Source organism: Conger conger, chromosome 9 (assembly GCF_963514075.1).
Source record: "Conger conger chromosome 9, fConCon1.1, whole genome shotgun sequence".
In the NCBI taxonomy this organism is placed as follows: Eukaryota; Metazoa; Chordata; class Actinopteri; order Anguilliformes; family Congridae; genus Conger; species Conger conger.
The window spans coordinates 53009919-53027393 of NC_083768.1; the positions used below are offsets into that span (position 1 = coordinate 53009919).

The 17475-nt window shown below is 42.8% G+C and overlaps 3 protein-coding genes across 4 annotated transcripts in view; 1 reads left to right on the plus strand and 2 right to left on the minus strand.

Moving 5' to 3' along the window:
- trappc9 (trafficking protein particle complex subunit 9) overlaps positions 1-9633 on the minus strand; it is a 324830-nt gene extending 315197 nt beyond the window's left edge. For both annotated transcript variants that reach the window (XM_061255361.1, XM_061255360.1), the window contains exons 1-2: positions 9545-9633; positions 7705-8306 (exon numbers count right to left, since the gene is read on the minus strand). In XM_061255361.1, coding sequence (XP_061111345.1) covers positions 7705-8288 — 584 coding nt within the window. In that variant the 5' untranslated portion in view covers positions 8289-8306; positions 9545-9633. The remainder of the gene's footprint in view (positions 1-7704; positions 8307-9544) is intronic.
- A 780-nt stretch (positions 9634-10413) lies between these two features.
- chrac1 (chromatin accessibility complex subunit 1) lies at positions 10414-11692 on the plus strand. The gene is made up of 3 exons (XM_061256407.1): positions 10414-10635; positions 10754-10880; positions 11312-11692. Exons 1-3 carry the CDS (start codon positions 10480-10482, stop codon positions 11386-11388), a joined length of 360 nt encoding a protein of 119 aa, XP_061112391.1. The 5' UTR covers positions 10414-10479; the 3' UTR covers positions 11389-11692.
- Positions 11693-12605: 913 nt separating this feature from the next.
- On the minus strand, positions 12606-17252 carry si:ch211-57n23.1 (uncharacterized). The gene is made up of 3 exons (XM_061256408.1): positions 17024-17252; positions 15655-16142; positions 12606-14099 (listed from the first exon to the last, which is right to left on the minus strand). The coding sequence occupies exons 2-3, from the start codon at positions 16134-16136 to the stop codon at positions 13958-13960; spliced, it is 624 nt and encodes a 207-aa protein (XP_061112392.1). The 5' UTR covers positions 16137-16142; positions 17024-17252; the 3' UTR covers positions 12606-13957.
- Positions 17253-17475: the final 223 nt, after the last annotated feature.

Below are 17475 nucleotides of genomic sequence, written 5' to 3' on the forward strand. Positions count from 1 at the left end.
GGCCCCGGTACCCCATACTCCCGCAGTACACCCCACAGGGTTCCCCGGGGGACACGGTCGAAAGCCTTTTCCAAGTCCACAAAGCACATGTGGACTGGATGGGCAAACTCCCATGACCCCGCCAGCAACCCTGCCAAGGTAAAGAGCTGGTCCACTGTTCCACGGCCAGGACGGAAGCCACATTGCTCCCCCTGAATCCGAGGTTCGACCGTCGGTCGGAGCCTCCTTTCCAGTACCCTAGAGTAAGCTTTCCCAGGGAGGCTGAGGAGTGTGATACCCCGGTAATTGGAGCACACCCTCCGGTCCCCCTTCTTGAAAATGGGGACCACCACCCCGGTCTGCCACTCTACAGGTACTGTCCCCGAACTCCACGCGACACTGAAGAGGCGTGTCAGCCAAGACAGCCCAACAATGTCCAGAGCCTTCAGCATCTCAGGGCGAATCTCATCTACACCCGGCGACTTGCCACTGAGGAGCTTTTTGACTACCTCAGCAACTTCCACCAGGGATATAGGTGCAGATTCCCCCGAGTCTTCAGGCTCTGCCTCTTCCACAGAGGACGTGTTGTTCGGGTTCAGGAGCTCCTCGAAGTGCTCTTTCCACCGCCCGACAATATCCCCAGTCCGGGTCAGCAGTTCTCCTCCCCTGCTGAAAACAGCCTGAGACAAGCCCTGCTTTCCCTTTCTGAGTCGTCGGATGGTTTGCCAGAACTTCCTCGAGGCCAACCGAAAGTCCTTCTCCATAGCCTCCCCGAACTCCTCCCATACCCGGGTTTTTGCTTCAGCGACTGCCGAAGCTGCAGCCCTTCTGGCCACCCGGTACCTGTCTGCTGCTTCAGGGGACCCCCGGGCCAGCCAAGCCCGAAAGGCCTCCTTCTTCAGGTTGATGGCCTCCCTCACCGTTGGTGTCCACCAGCGGGTTCTTGGGTTGCCGCCCCGACAGGCACCGATGACCTTCTGGCCACAGCTCCTGCTTGCCGCCTCTGCAATGGAGGCTTTGAACATGGCCCACTCGGACTCCATGTCCCCAGCTTCCCCCGGGATGCGTGAGAAGTTCTTCCGGAGGAGGGAGTTGAAGACCTCGCGAACAGGGGCCTCCGCCAGACGTTCCCAGTTCACCCTCACTACACTTTGGGTTTACCGGGTCTGTCCGGCAGCCTCCCCGGCCACTTGATCCAACACACCACCAGGTGGTGATCAGTTGACAGCTCTGCTCCTCTCTTCACCCGAGTGTCCAAGACATACGGCCGCAGGTCTGATGATACGACCACAAAGTCGATCATCGATCTTTGGCCTAAGGTGCTCTGGTACCAAGTACACTTATGAGCTACCCTATGCTCAAACATGGTGTTTGTTATCGACAATCCATGACCAGCACAGAAGTCCAATAACAAAACACCGCTTGGTTTCAGATCAGGCAGGCCGTTCCTCCCAATCACCCCCCTCCAGGTTTCTCCGTCATTGCCCACGTGAGCGTTGAAGTCGCCCAGCAGAACTATGGAGTCTCCGGGTGGCACCCTTTCCAGGATGCCGCCCAGTGACTCCAAGAAGGCCGGATACTCTGAACTGCCATTTGGTGCATAAGCACAAATGACAGTCAGAGCTTTCTTCCAGCGACACATAGTCGCAGAGAGGCGACCCTCTCGTTCCCCGGGTGGAACTCCAACACAGTGGCGCTCAGCCGGTGGCTTGTGAGTATCCCCACACCCGCCCGGCGCCTCTCACCTTGAGCAACTCCAGGAAAGAACAGAGTCCAGCCCCTCTCCAGGAGTTTGGTTCCGGAACCAGTACTGTGCGTGGAGGTGAGCCCAACTATATCTAGTTGGTACCGCTCCGCCTCCCGCACTAGCTCCGGTTCCTTCCCCACCAGAGAGGTGACGTTCCACGTCCCCAGAACCAGTCTGCGACGCCGAGGATCAGCACGCCCGGATCCCCGCCCTTGCCTACTGCCCGTTGGACAAAGCACCCGACTCCGATGCCGACCCCTGCAGGTGGTGAGCCCACAGGGCGGCGACCCCACGTGACCAGTTCGGGCTGTGCCCGGCCGGGCCCCATGGGATAAGGCCCGGCCACCAGACGCTCGCCGACGAGCTCCCCTCCCGGGTCTGGCTCCAGCAGGGGGCCCCGGTTTCCCTTTTCCGGGCGAGGTAACTGGGTCTTTGTGTAGCCGTATCATGGAGTCTTTGAATCGCTCTTAGTCCGGCCCCTCCCCCGGGACCAATTTGCCTTGGGAGACCCTACTGGGGGCTAACAGCGCCCCCGACAACCTAGCTCCCAGGATCACCGGGACACACAAACCCCTCCACCACGTTAAGGTGGCGATTCCTCGGAGGGGCAAAATTCTCTGGTCTGATGAGACAAAGATTGAACTCTTTGGCGTGAATGCCAGGCGTCATGTTTGGAGGAAACCAGGCACCGCTCATCACCTGGCCAATACCATCCCTACAGTGAAGCATGGTGGTGGCAGCATCATTCGGTGGGGATGTTTTTCAGCGGCAGGAACTGGGAGACTAGTCAGGATTGAGGGAAAGATGAATGCAGCAATGTACAGACACAGAAACCCTGCTCCAGAGCGCTCTTGACCTCAGACTGGGGCGACGGTTCATCTTTCAGCAGGACAACGACCCTAAGCACACAGCCAAGATATCAAAGGAGTGGCTTCAGGACAACTCTGTGAATGTCCTTGAGTGGCCCAGCCAGAGCGCAGAATTGAATCCCGATTGAACATCTCTGGAGAGATCTGAAAATGGCTTTGCACCGACGCTCCCCATCCAACCTGATGGAGCTTGAGAGGTGCTGCAAAGAGGAATAGGCGAAACTGCCCAAAGATAGGTTGTAATTGCTGCCAAAGGTGCATTACAAAGTATTGAGCAAAGGCTGTGAATACTTATGTACATGTGATTTCTTATTTTGAAAAAACTTCTTTCATGTTGTCATTATGGGGTGTTGTGTGTAGAATTTTGAGGAAAAAAATGAATTTATTGCATTTTGGAATAAGGCTGTAACATAACAATATGTGGGAAAAGTGAAGCGCTGTGAATACTTTCCGGATGCACTGTATGTGCAAGGTTATAAAACCATTTCTAAAGCTTTGAGTGTTCCGAGGAGCACAGTGGCCTCAATAATTGTGAAATGGAAGAAGTTTGGAACCACCAGGACTCTTCCTAGAGTTAGTTGTCTGGCGAAATAGAGTAACCAGGCAAGAAGGGCCTTGGTCCTGGAGGTGATCAAGAACTCAACAGTCACTCCAACAGAGAAGAACCTACCGGAAGGTCCATTTCAGTACCACTCCATCAATCAATAATTTCTGACAAAGGGGCTTCAACAAAGTACTGAATTCTTTCTTAATACTTGTATAAATGAGAATTTTTATAAATGAGCAAACATTTCGGAAAAACATGTCTTCAGTCATTATGGGTTATTGAGTGTAGATTGATGGGCAAAAATAGCAATTTTATGCATTTAAAATTAAATGGACAACAGAATAAAGTGTGCAAAAAGTGAAGGGGTCTGAAGCCACTGTAGCTGAAATTCAATGAGTAATTAATTACTTTCATGCAGGAAAACAGAGTTATTTTTATAAGGAATTTAAATGAATTCTGAATCTCCAAAAAGAAACTTCACCATTCCAAGATTTGCAAGAATGGGACCTGTTAAGATGATGTGCGTGTATGCGTTTTTAATCAAGGAGAACTAAGGCCTAACTTTGAAGATAAAACATAGTTATATATGTAAAAGTATGAATTACAAAGCTGAGGATGAAGTCATCCAATCAGCTACATGTCCGTGTTAAAAGTTACATTAACAAAGCATTAGAAGTACTTCTACATTATTCCTCTCAGCACATACAACTCCTAAACAAGAGGCCCACTCTTCTGGTCCTGGAGAGCCGCAGGGTGTGTGTTTTTTGCCTTAATGTCAGCAACCAATTCAAATGCAAGAAACCAGGCGAGATAAGTTAACTGCGTAATTAACTGCTCAATTGATTAATAAAGTACAGAGTAACAACAAAAACCAGTACACTCTGCGGCTCTCCAGAACCAGGAGTGAGGACCACTGTCCCTAAACACTCACAGTGGGGCTCAAAAATGTGGGCACCCTTGGCTTAAATGTCCGTTACAATTAATCTGTCAGTGATCGAAAGTAAACCTGAACTCAATTTAGCAAATTTTAAATCAAGATTGCTTTTAAATTTCTCTGATAAAATGATAAAAAAAAGAAAAGGGCCCTGTGCAAAAGTTTGGGAACCTCTTGGATTATTCTTTGTTACTTTTCAAAATATGATTACAAAGGCCCACACCCAGGTAATTTATTTGTTAAGGCTTCAATGAGTCAGGTGAATGTAATTCCAGGGCTGAACTTTATATTCTGAAGTAACTCCATGCCTTCTAAAGTATCCAACTGCAGTGGCTGTTTTGTCTGGTGTTAAAGACCATGGGTACCTCAAAACAGTTGTCCAAGAATGTCAGAATGAAAATGGTTCATTTCCACCAAAGAGAAGACAAAAAACTCAACATTTCAAGCTATCCGTTTCCACTGTCAGATACATTATTAGAAGATGGAAGATAAATGGAACAGTTGAAGTCAAGGCCAGGTCTGGAAGATCAAGACAATTTTCAGATAGAATGGCCACAGACTTGGTGGGAAATTCTCAGAAGAATCACTGCAAAAGAGCTAGAAAAAAAACAGTAGCAGACACAGGTCTAGCTGTTCACAGGACAACCATACAACATAATCAACAAAGACCTACATGGCACAGTTGCCAGAAAGAAGCCTTTCCTGCGACCTCAACACAAAATTAAGCGTCTGAAGTATGCAAAAGAAAACATTGAGAAGCCTGAAGCCTTTTTAAACAATGAGCTTTGGACTGACAAAACCAAAAGTGAACTTTTTGGCCACCACCATAGAACGTATATTTGAAGAAAAAAGGGTGAAGTCTTTGTAGAGAAGAACACCAGGCCAACTATGAAGCATGGAGGTGGATCCATTATGCTTTGGGGTTGTGTGGCAGCTGGGGGCACAGGAAGTATTGTGCAAGTGGAAGGAAGAATGGATTCCACTAAATAGCATGTAATCATCATATAATGTTTGAAGGTCAGTCCAGACATTGAAGTTCAAGAGAGGTTGGGTATTCCAGCAAGACAATGGTCCAAAGCATACCTGGAAATCAACCATGAAGTACCTCCAGGAAAGAAAGATGAAGGTTTTGGAATATTATTCAATATTATTTAACATCTGTGGAGAGATCTCAAACATGCGGTACATGCAAGGAGGCCGAAAGAATATTTCTGAGCTAGAGATGTTTTGTCAGGAAGAATGGGGAAAAAATCCAAAAGCAAGGATTGAAATACTCTTAGTTGGCTGCAGAAAGCATTTGCAAGCTGTTATAGTTGGCCGAGTTACAAAGTACTGATAGGGTTCCCAAACTTTTGCACAGGGCATTTTTCCTTTTTGTATTATTTTGAAACTGAGATTTTTTTAAATAAAAAGTAATCTTGCTTTAAAATGTGAAGAAATGTATCATATGTAAAAGGCTTTTTGACCAGAGGTGCCCAAATGTTTGCACACCACACTAAATATCTGATTATTACATTTTTCTTTGCCAAAGGAGGAGTGATGCATTGGCTTTTGGCACTGTACCGAGACACGCGAGCACTGATACAGAGGATTCTCAAATGGGAGGAGGGCAGAAGCTGATGGACTGGGATGGGTATCACTACGACGACGCACTCGACTACAGCTCACCTTTTCACACCCAATAACAAACTCACAGGACAGTGTGAAAGAAAAAAGAAGAAAAGACAAATAAAGCAAGATAAATCAACAAAAGGAAATAAGCATAAATAATGAGGAGAAAACAGGTGAGGTTTGTAAAAGGCAACAATGTTATGAGCATCTTGTCGGACAAAAAGCAAAGAAACATTGGGCCTCATTTATCCAACGTGAGGTGACTCGTTATGAAACTGACCGTAAATCCTTCAGAAATGCATTTAGACAAATAATGAGGGATTTATCAAAGTTTTCGGATGTCAGTTTTTTAGTAGGATCCGAACGGACGGATTGCTCACAGTGGTTCGTATTGTGTGTGGAAATGAAAGTATAAGGTTGTTAAGCTTGTTTTTTTGCTTTTATTATTCCAATAATTCATATTTTATTATGATTTAGAGTGGCAATTGAATATTATAATTATTCATATCATATAAAACCACTCAACTGGATTCAACATTAAAATGGGTGATGTTTCATTCTGGTAATCCTAATTAATTAATGCTTAATTGAAGTTGAATATAAATTCCATAAAACACGTAAACAAAGTTTGCTATGAATAGGGTATACAAGTCATAGTTTAGACCTTCATTACTATGGCTGACCTCCCCTTACATTACATTTTCATGTATTGCTCAATTTGAAGCATTTGGCGCATGGCGTACTTCGGAGAGTGCATCTTGAAAGACTGAGCTGATTTCTTTGGTGAGGCTCAAGAGCCGGTTCCGACAATATATCGTATAAAAATGGTTTCTGACTGCCCAGACAGCTGCTTCTGAGTTTATTCAATGCATTGGAGCCAGAACCCAGAAGATCTACACGCCATTCCTGTCCAATTCCAGAACATGTTCAGGTGCTTTCCGTCCGCAGCTTCTTGGGGACTGGTGCACGATAGTGCTGTCACCCTCCTGGGTAATTCCAGACAGAAACGTTCTAGAATTTTCTAACTTTTATATTTTTATATGCAGCAAGGCTCTGCAAATTACAAATTACACCCCTATTTACTCAATAAAATGAAGGTAAATTAACAGATGAATCAATAACATTACTTGTTATATCAATTTCATCAATAATATGAAGTTATATTTATTCAATAATAATACTCGCAATCTGTTAATTTTGTGGCACATACGTAGTTTATGTAGCCTATACAAACAAAAGTAGGTTAATTAGCAACAAATTATGTTTAGATATTAGTTTGGCACATTGAAATAAGCTACTTGGCAGGAGATGATGACAGTGACGGTGGTCCAAATAGCATATTTTTCAATGTTGTCATTTATCTTTTCTCGACCATGTAAAGACGTGCCTGAAATTGAATTTTCCTTATAAGGTATTTTATGGGCGTCAATTTATGTCATCATAAATTCTGTGCACGCACTTTTTGTTTACGATTCATTGGTATTCATGAACATACAGACGTGGGTAAGAAAAAAGCTGTCTCTACGCATGTTTGATAAATCCAGTGGAATTTGTTCCTCTGGTTCAGATCACACATAAATTTACACATGGATTTATGGAAATATTGATAAATGAGGCCCGCTTCCGATTGATGTATCAATTATTTTAGATGCGACAACCATCGTCTTGTTAATAAACTATCCCTTTTCAGTTAAATATAGTCTTTGGTTAATATTACAGACAATGTAATAAAGCTATATTTTTTTTTTTTTTTTTTTTACTTTCTCAGCTTGCAAATAGCCCGTACAATTGCGTCACTTCATGCCATGAAAATGGTATCCATGTGCAAGGGTTTCAAAAGTAATGATTGACAAGCCATTTCCTAAATAATTCTGAACATACAATTAAGTATTGACTCATTTACATTAATTTTGCTTGTCACGGTGAACTTGACAGGGCTGAGAAAATGAATGAACCAGAAATTGTACAATGCCTGGCGCATTCTTTTCACCTTTCTGGTAAACAACAGAAAACTCACCTGCTATCAGTATCCAGACCCACAAAATCCTTCTTTTCAAAGGGGACACAAAGCAAGGGGATCTTATCCCCAGACTTGTCTGTGGCCCTGTCCAACCTCTTGGACTCCAGCACGATGAAGATGGACTCCACAAAGTCCTCCACCCTCTTCTCCACATCCTCGCACTGGTCGTAGCTGGGGTAGAAGGCCACGTCGGTGCGGTTCTGCTCGGCAATCTCCCCCTGCAGGCCAAACACCAGCAGGCGCGAGTCGTACAGCGTGGAGCCGAACACCTCCTTCAGCCCGTGGAATCGGTCTGCCGTCTGTGGCCACTCCTTGGCTGAGCCGCAAGTCGTCACGGCGATGAGGCCCACCACTTTGCGATGCGTCTGGAAGTCCCCCCACTCGTTATTCTCCGGCGGGTAGTGATGCCGGTAGCGGATGTACAGGAGCCTCTGGGAGTCGCGAATGCTGACCTGGTTGACGCTGGCAATGCGCTTGTAGATGCGAAAGAACTGGTCCTCCGGGACAATGCCCACGGGCTGGACCACCACCAGGACAGTCTGGTGGTCCTCAGCACACTGCATGTAGTCCGGGATACTCATTTCTCATACAGCTCCAGCCTAAAGGAGACAGGGAGACGCACCCTGCTGTAAAATACAGCTATACCAGCTTGACTAGCTTGAAAATTTAGCTGGTCAAGCTGGTCTAGCTGGGTATGAGTCGGTCAATCAGCATGGCCATGCTGGTCATAATGCTGGTCTAGCTGGGTATGAGCTGGTCAACCAGCTAGTGCTGGTAATTTGTCTGAGCTGCTTTTGAAACAGGTAACAGCTGTTTCAAAACATAGCTTTACCTGGTCAAAACATGGTCAAAACATGTCTGAACTGGTCAACCAGCTGCCAGCTGTTTTAAAACCTAGCTTGAGCTGTTTTTTCTTCAGCAAGGCAGTCAATAAGATGTGTTCAGAACATTACTGTGTGGGAAATGTTTTAATGCTTGTATGTAGCCTTGCCATAATCTAGCCTGACCACGCTGTAGTCAGAAAGATGCAAAATGGTAATGGTAAGTGATCAGGTAATAGCCAGCAACTACCACTTAAATGGACCAATAGCATAGTTTCTATCTGGCAGGATGTGCAGGGACTGGTGGCAAAAGAAATTACAGGAAGAGCCAGATTCAATATCTAACAGTTACATGTCTCCAGGTATGCCTTTCTGGAAATGTATAACTATAAATGCACATTTTTACAATTAAGCATATTTGGTCGTTGCAGTTAGCTAGTAAGCGTATAGTAGCTTGCTAGCATTCTACATTTCCTCTTTCTACCTCCGATTGTTTCATTATTGCGGAAATAACATCAATAGCAAATTAATAAAACAATTGGCTATCGGCAAGAACGTTAAGCTAAACATTAGTTCCGTGTTTTCGTATACTATAAGTTAACTAACATCAGCAATATAGCTAAATATAGCTGTCAGAAGTTACCTTATCAAGCAAGCTACGTTAAGACTGGTCAGCGTTGCCCAGTTAGCAAGGTAGCAGTCCTCATCAATTTGTCATGTCGGCGAAATACTCATAAACCTAATAAAGCTAACTAATAAGATTCGTCTGCATTTGCAAATATCCCAACGTTGCATTCACAGACAGCTTTATGTAGCCAACGTTAGCTAGTTTGAGACATGTCATGAGACACTGTTAACTGTTACCAGGATTGCTGCTTGTTAGCTGGCTAGCATCTGCTGTAGCAAAAACAAGCTCAGATGCTGGCTACATAATAAGGTAATTCGTTAAGCATTATGGTTTGCTGTAATACATATTGTGCGACCGTTGTCTTTGTCGTAACACATTGAATACTCACAAGTATTTCTTCACTCAAACAACTTGCTTGCTAGCTTGAAGCTTTCCACGAATGACAGCGCTGAGCGACAACTTCCTGTTTCGTTGCCGTATCTCACAAAAAGGGGAGGTACGTTTTAAATGGACAGCAACTAGATTTCTGAGGGTGTAGTTGGAAACACACACCGGACGTTTCGAAAATCTAGAACTATTATTTTACGAAAGATTTGTAAGTAGTACGTACCAAAAATAATTTTGTCAGTCTGCCCATTTATAAGAATCAATGTGACATCACGATTAAAATTGGAGGCGGTAAAGCCTTTACTAAAGCTAGCCGGAGTGGCACTGACCAGAGAGCAATACTGACCCTTATTTCTTACAAGAGGGAGTAAGTCGGGGATATGAAAAATGTCTTGTGAAAGCAGAAGCATGATACAAGATTACTTAAATGAAAATAATGCGTAGCAGCATATAATGTAGAAAATAATAACAAAAAGAAAACATATAAACAAAAACGAATTTTTTGTTCTTTTTTGTAGTCCTTACAGGTAGGCCTATGTGTGATTTGCTCATGACTAATTATACATTTCCCATAGAGATCCGATTGAAATATAGATCACAAAAATTCCCAAATATTAAAAGAACAGAAAATATCTAGTCGTCTATATGAATTGTTTAATTTATTTCAAACACTCAAATTGTAGCTGTAGCCTAATTCTATTTAGCGTACGCAGGGGGGATCCATTTAGCCTACCTCTGTATTTATCTCCAAGCCAGATAATGTATCCTTCCAGTAGCCTATTGTTTGTTTGTCTTGTTTGCTGTCATGCTGGTCGCTGATTGCATTAAACTACAATTCCCTGCCATCGCAGCAGTCAATTTTCAAAACTGACTGTCGTGTCGGCTTCCGTTGTAGCCTAAACAGGCTGCAAGCTAACGTTACTCGTGTTTGGAAAGATGTCGGGTAACAATGTGGGTGCGAAAGTTGACGCTAATACAGTAAATAGCAAGAACGTTTCTCTTCCTATGTCAAGAGTAAAATTGATCATGAAGAGTTCTCCAGACGTTTCCAGCATTAATCAAGATGCTCTTTTCTTAACTACGAAAGCAACGGTAAGACCATTTAGCTAGCTCAGAGGCAGGCGCTAACTTGCCAAATTGATAATAGCTGGACTAGCTAAGTTAGCCAGCCTTTGTAAAGATGTTTAGCTAATTGTTTGGTCTTTTGTAGGAACTTTTTGTTCAACATTTGGCACAGTGTTCCTTTAAAAGAGGCTCGGGAAGAGAGAAAAACACTTTGGCGTACAGTGATCTTGCAAATGTTGCAGAGGAGATCGAGACTTTTCAGTTTCTCACTGGTAAGTGCATAGTTATCATCGTTAGCTAGTGATGGTGTTGAACCACTCCATGCGCGAAGTTAGCAATGAGCTAACGCTCAGCTTGTTTTCATCAGCAGCCCTGCGCAGGCCGCGACTTCTACCCTATTTGCATTATTATTAAACAGTAAGAGAAAATACTGCCATTTGGGGTAGTGATATTAATGCCATTTGTATGTTTGATTTAAAACTACGTTAGCTCTATGTAAAATTCTAAATACAGTTAACGTTAGTATCATGCCCATAATTTTGTGTTGCGTGAGTGGCAGTCAGGGAAGAAAATGCTCCACAACTGAAGAGTTTAATATTACATTACAGACTTTCAGGGACGGTGAGTATTAAGATTGTTTAATGCATAACCGATGGAAAATGTTATATTATGACTATACTCATACATCATTGTACACTTACAGATATCTTGCCAAAGAAGATTTTGGCAAGAGACTACCTGAGGTCCCTTGAGGAAAGGGGAGAAGACGTGGATGACTAGCTCCAGAGATACAGGATAAGCTCTCTGGACCTTCACACCGTGTCTTACGGTCCTTCCGTAATGTGGCCCAAGGTTTCATGTTAGTTCAACCAGAATGCTGCAAACTGGTACTGTCAGCTGTTTGACAAATCACGAGCCCTCCTCAGGATATCCTCTTCTCTTCCGCAATGCTTTTTAGGCTGCAATTTTCTTGTATCAGCCCATGACATTTTAATTGTCAGATGACTTCATTTAACCAGTTTCAGTCGTAGAGTTTGAATCAATACACTAACACAGGAGGCAAAGTCAACTAAGGTTGGTAACGTTGTGGGGGGGGGGGGGGGGGTATTCCTAATAGCCTCTAGGACCAAACCGTACCCAAATGATATTTCCCAGTCACACACCTGCTGCCAAAGATCATTATTGCCCACACCTTGGGGCTTCCATGTACATTTTCCTTTATAGTGGTATTTTCTGTAACTTGTTAACTCACAGCTTCAAAATGCATATCTATAGTCACTGAGTGTTTCTGTAATGGATCTGCTGGGTGATTTACATGAGCTTAAAATGGACAATGTAGCAACCATTTCAGTTTTGCACTAAATGTGAAGTTAAAGCACCAGGGTAATTCTTTTTTCTTTTTTTAAAACTAGGGAATCACTCAGACTTTTAAGGTAGTAGGCTCATAATTCCTATTTAACGGGATTCTAAAGGTATGATTGACAGCTGTTGCTTACACTGATGGATGTATGATGGCAGTTGTTTGTGATTGCATCACTAACCTCTGGGTCAAACTTCCAAAAATATAATCCAAACAGTGCTTGCTTGCAGTAGTCCTATAACAACAGCAAGTAAGGATAAAGCTATCTATAGTGACTTGGATGTGTAATGTAAGGTGATTGAACAATGTGTTTTATTTCAAGGAGGGAATTAAAACTAAATTGGTTTTAATTGTTGGAAAAGTCATGCATTGCTCAACTAAAATTATTTTTTGTCTGTAATTGACATTACAGCACACATGCAATTTAATTCTGTATTTGTCACTGTCATAAAAAAATGTTAGTGAAATTGAGTGAAATTTCTGAAACTTGTAAAGGTCCATTAACATCACCACAAGAGGAATCTGAAAATACTTGAAATGACTATAGTAATGGTAGCCAAAGATAAGCCAAAATAAATTAACATGTGAAAGTTGGGCACAAAACAAGAAAAAAAGATTGCTAAAGAACACAGAACAATTTCAAGGTTCAAATAACCGTTTAATATTTGTCTGGAGGATAGTTTTTATGTTCCATGAAATAAGTCCAACAGGAGGGACCGTTCAGAACTGCTCATGGTTCTACAGCTTTGAGCCCCCTCCCACCTGTGTTTGAAATTAGTTTGTTTTTCAATGTTAACTACTGAGACATTCACCGACAGGGAGTATGACTCACAGTTAGACTTTCCAGTCAGTCAGAATTTTATTCCTGTTAGATGGCTTGACATTCACAATTATTTGCACCAGCAATGTAGTTCTGTGCATGTGCAACAGTTAAACTCATGTTAAACTCATGTTTGCATGTTTGTCTCTGTCTGGTGAAAGAAGTGTATAAGGCTGTAAATATTTTTTTACTAGATATATGAGCAGTCTTGCCCCAATTATCTTTTTTTTTTTTTTGTAAAAATTTTGTTTTGTACTAAAATAAATTGGCTTGTGGTGAATGGCTCGTTTTTTTTGTTTCTTATTTCAAGCATGTCATTTCCATTGAGATAAAAGGCATAGTTGAAAAGAAGCCTTTGAATAGGTTTAGGTCAGAGATGCCTTTTATGAGAGAATATGCACACTTCTCATTGAGGAACACCGGTAACCTGGGTGGGACCAAGTGTATTTTCAGGAGGAGCTAATGCTCCAGTAATCTGAGAAACCCAGGCCAATTTAATCCTAAACAACCCCCGACAAGACCACCAAATAATGACCCTCTGCAGGTTCAAGCCTGCTACATAATGGCTTTACCCAAAGCGCAAGCTGGGTCCTAAACACTATGACTGACTGAGCCCTGGCCAATGACATGGCCTGATTCATAAAAGATTTTCATATCCAGCACTTTTCATGGGTTTCATGGTATCATTATTTATTAACCTTTATTTAACCAGGAATGCCCCATTGAGATTTAAAATCTATTTTTCAAGAGAAAAAATACCGTTTTCTTTCTCAGATGATGGTATGTTGATCTGAATTACCACGTTTCATTATTTCTTCGAAAAGCATGATGTAAACTAATGCATTGTAGTCAATGTTCTTTAATGTGAGACCACAAAGATCTGTTAAATCTTTATGGAACACATCTGCATTCTAGACTTACAAAAATAGATTTTATTATAAAAACTTAAGTCTCTGTGTGCTGCAAGAGGCTGACTTGCAGTTGCAAGTGTTAGGAAGCCAGAGCCCTGAGATTCACAAGAAGGTAGTTTTATAGAGTAAGCACAATTTCTGAAAAAATACTCCTGTTCCTTTTGATGAAAGGGTTTCATTATCAGTTTGGTGGCCATGCATAACATACAGAGTATAGGATAACCTCTAATAGCAGTTGTGCCTCTGGCTTGGCTGCGCTCACTGGGTGAGTAACTTAGCCAGTCGTGTCTGCAGGATGTGTAACGACCCCTCCAGGCTAGACAACTGTTTCTCCAGAAGGTTCGCCAGGTGCTCTCTGCCGTAGATGGAGTCCTTCGTTTTCTCAAGTCGCTCCTTTAAGCTGTAAGAACAAGGGATTCAACAGATTGCTGACCTTCTTGTATTGGACCTTCTCCTCTTGTTCCTTACATGCATATTTTAATTTAGAAATTAACAGGATTTCTCCTGTTCTTCAGGCCATTTCAGACCAGGATTGATGGTGTCTCAATGCTAGTCTATTGTTGTTTTTGGGGGCCTGTACGGATGAATAAGTCGTCAAAGTGCAGTGTTCATCCATATCCCATTCCCTCTTCTAACTGGTGTGTTAATTGAAATCAATTCATTGCTTTTAGGAAGGATATAATTGACCATTGATTATTCAGGTGATTGTGACAAACCAATTCCAACAGTGTTCTGTGGGGACTTAGATGGTAATGCAAGCTGAAATTACTTTAGGTCACATGCCCTAGATAAGGAACAATCCTGTTCCTGGAGATGAGGGGTGTGCCCCAGTACTTAGCTGTATCCTCACTTCCTCCACTCTCTCATTTTTCAAGTACTGGGACGCACCCTCGACTGTCCTGTAGGTTTGCACTCACCCCTAACAAAGCACACTGCATTCAACAGCTAGAAATATCACTGAGCTGCAAATTACAGGTGTTTCTCTAGGTACGGGGTTGGGCTGTCCTGCCCTTATAAACTGATAAACTGGTGTCGTGGAAAGTACAGGGGCGGTTGAAAATTGGTGCGGCGCAAAGTCATTTTCTATGACTGCCAACAATCTGACTAATCAATTGACAAGTAAAACACAGCTTCTTCATATCTTAACAGAAAAAATACACTACTGTTAACTACCACGTTAGGTTTCAGCAGAACCAGCAATAACAAAACCTGTGCTACAAGATTATTGAAAATCTGCATCTTTGCCATGAATATTCTGGTGTGAAGGAAGATATCTACAGATAATGTACAATTTTGAAATGCGAATAAAAATAATTGTAGGTTAGTACTTGCTAAATGGCGTAATTGACAAGAGCTGGCAATGTCTGATGGTACTGAGTATTTCGTAATTTAATCACTGCATAGCTAATACAGGAAAATTAAACTTCAGTGATGAAGCTTCAGTTATATTTGATATTGGATGGAAGTTGAAAATCAAACACTTTACTGCTCACACCAATATGCTTGTGGATGGAAACTGGATGGAACTTATTTATAATCTTTTGCAGATGTTATTAACAAGGTTATCTACTCTGCAGTTCTATACCATAATGATTCCCATGCATGTTTCATGTTGCCTTACAGTGTGATATTTAAATGAGCCAAAATCTTTGTGCATTAAGCTCTGTTTAACTGACTGTTATGGTTAATTTTCTGACACTAAGCAAAAATGACTGAAATATTAACTGGTTTGAGTCTGTTTGATGACCTCATTCTCAAAAAATTCAGCAACAGTGGAGTGGCAGTTATTTATATATTTTACTTATTCTTCAGAGCCTTGCTCAAGCCTTCCACGTAATGGCTTTACCTCCTGTGCGGAGAATGCAGTGTCTGCAGTCTGTCTGCTCTATTTTTTTACAGACACTTAAAAATGTACTGCCATTTTCTCTTTCCTTTTTGTCATGCAAGACACTAACCTTGAAAAAGTCCAAAGCTCTGTGCCCTCTCTCCTCTTCTCCACCAGTGCGTGAAAGACCTTCTCCATGGTCTCAGCAGTCTGGACAATGCCGTGGTAGTCCCCACGAATGCCCAGCATGTCCTCCCTGGCCAGCTGGTTGTAGGAGGTGCCCCCCTCCCCCACACCACTGGTGTGGGCCACAGCCCTGAGGGCAGCGCGGTTCTGGAGGACCAAGAGACGGGATCGTTCAAATTCCTCTGGCCCGGCAATGTTCTCCCAGCAAATGGGGGAGGACGGGGGCAGCCAGAACCTCTGAGAACAGTTGGCGGGGCTCCCCGGTGTTTCTGTCACGAACGGGCTGTCTGCCGGGAAGCTGTGAAGTAGCTCATGGAGTCCGGAGCCCCAGTCCCAGTCGCGCTCAGTCTCCAGTTCGACCTCCACCCCCTCCACCAGCCACAGCACACTCAACAGGAGGCAAGCGGACAGCCAGGCCCACCTCATTTTTGGCTGGAATAGCAACAAGCAGAGTCACTCCGGCTGGGCATAATCACCTAACTGCTCACAGCCATCTATGTCTTGTTAAAATCATTTGCTCAGGTTTAGGCTTCATGAAAATGCTCTTGTTCCATATTCCTCTCATTTTTTCAATGAACTAAAAAAAAACCCAAGGCGCTCAACTCAAGGCCGTAGTCCAAACGCTCTAAAACACAGCCTACAGCCAAGTTAGTGTTGCTTTTGTTCACCGTAGATTCAACAATCTCCGCGCGCCTACACTGTACACTGGCCTTTGACAAAACAAAACAAGGTTGGGCAGGGCAGACTGTTGAACAAAAGGTGACAGCTTGGTGGTTACACAAATAGGCGGTGCTGGCACCACATCTTTTACATTTTACGAATATATTGCTGACCAGTGTTAACACTGCATGCAATGTTTTTGAGTAAACATTTTAAGCACTTCAGTATTCTGATTAATTGTTTTTAGCACTCTAACTTTAGGATAAATTGGCTAAGCGACACAACACATTCCGGATAGCCTAAATCCGTACGTATCAGACTGAGAACACTCGGCACAGAAACGAAATTATCTGTTCAGGCACAGTCCATTCGACTATTTATCGTATGTTGGCGTTGACGTGTTAAATAACTACAATCTGATAAAATAACAAATTAAAGTAAGAAAATTTTGAATGTCCTACCATATAATCGCAAAATCGACGTAGCTACACGAGCTAGCCTAAAATAACAAGTCGCGACAAGAAACATCAAGGTGATGAATTATAACTCGGTCCTATTTTAGAGTTGGCACGGTGGATGGGATTATGAAATGTAATCCACCTTCAGATTGTAAATAATTTCAGTCTAAATTAAACAAAATGTCAATAACTTACCTTTAATGAAAGCTGAAACTTCCCGAGCAGAATGCGAGGGGAGTTGTGGGAGAAATGCAGTAACGCCAACCGTACAGATGAGCTATTGGAAAGTTTGACTCGTTATCGGGAACGTCGGTCTGGTTGAAGGGGAAATGCAAAACACCATTTAATTGCCGACATTTTCTTTTCTCAACATCTTCTTTTGATACGTTTCATTCGAGTTCCTTCTCGTATACTGGTAGCATCTAATCCGGGAAAAAGCAATCTCAAGTATTTATTTAGGGGTTATCCCTATAACTCACCAAAGTGCTTACGGGATTCTAAATCATAGACTATAATACGCGAGACAAGAATTTCACGATTGAGCGTTTTTAGAAACAGTTTGTAATTTACATACATAGTTGATATAGGTTTTGTTATTAGATGACAGTCGTTTACAGTCTCTATACATGTCGTGTGCAGATGTATGC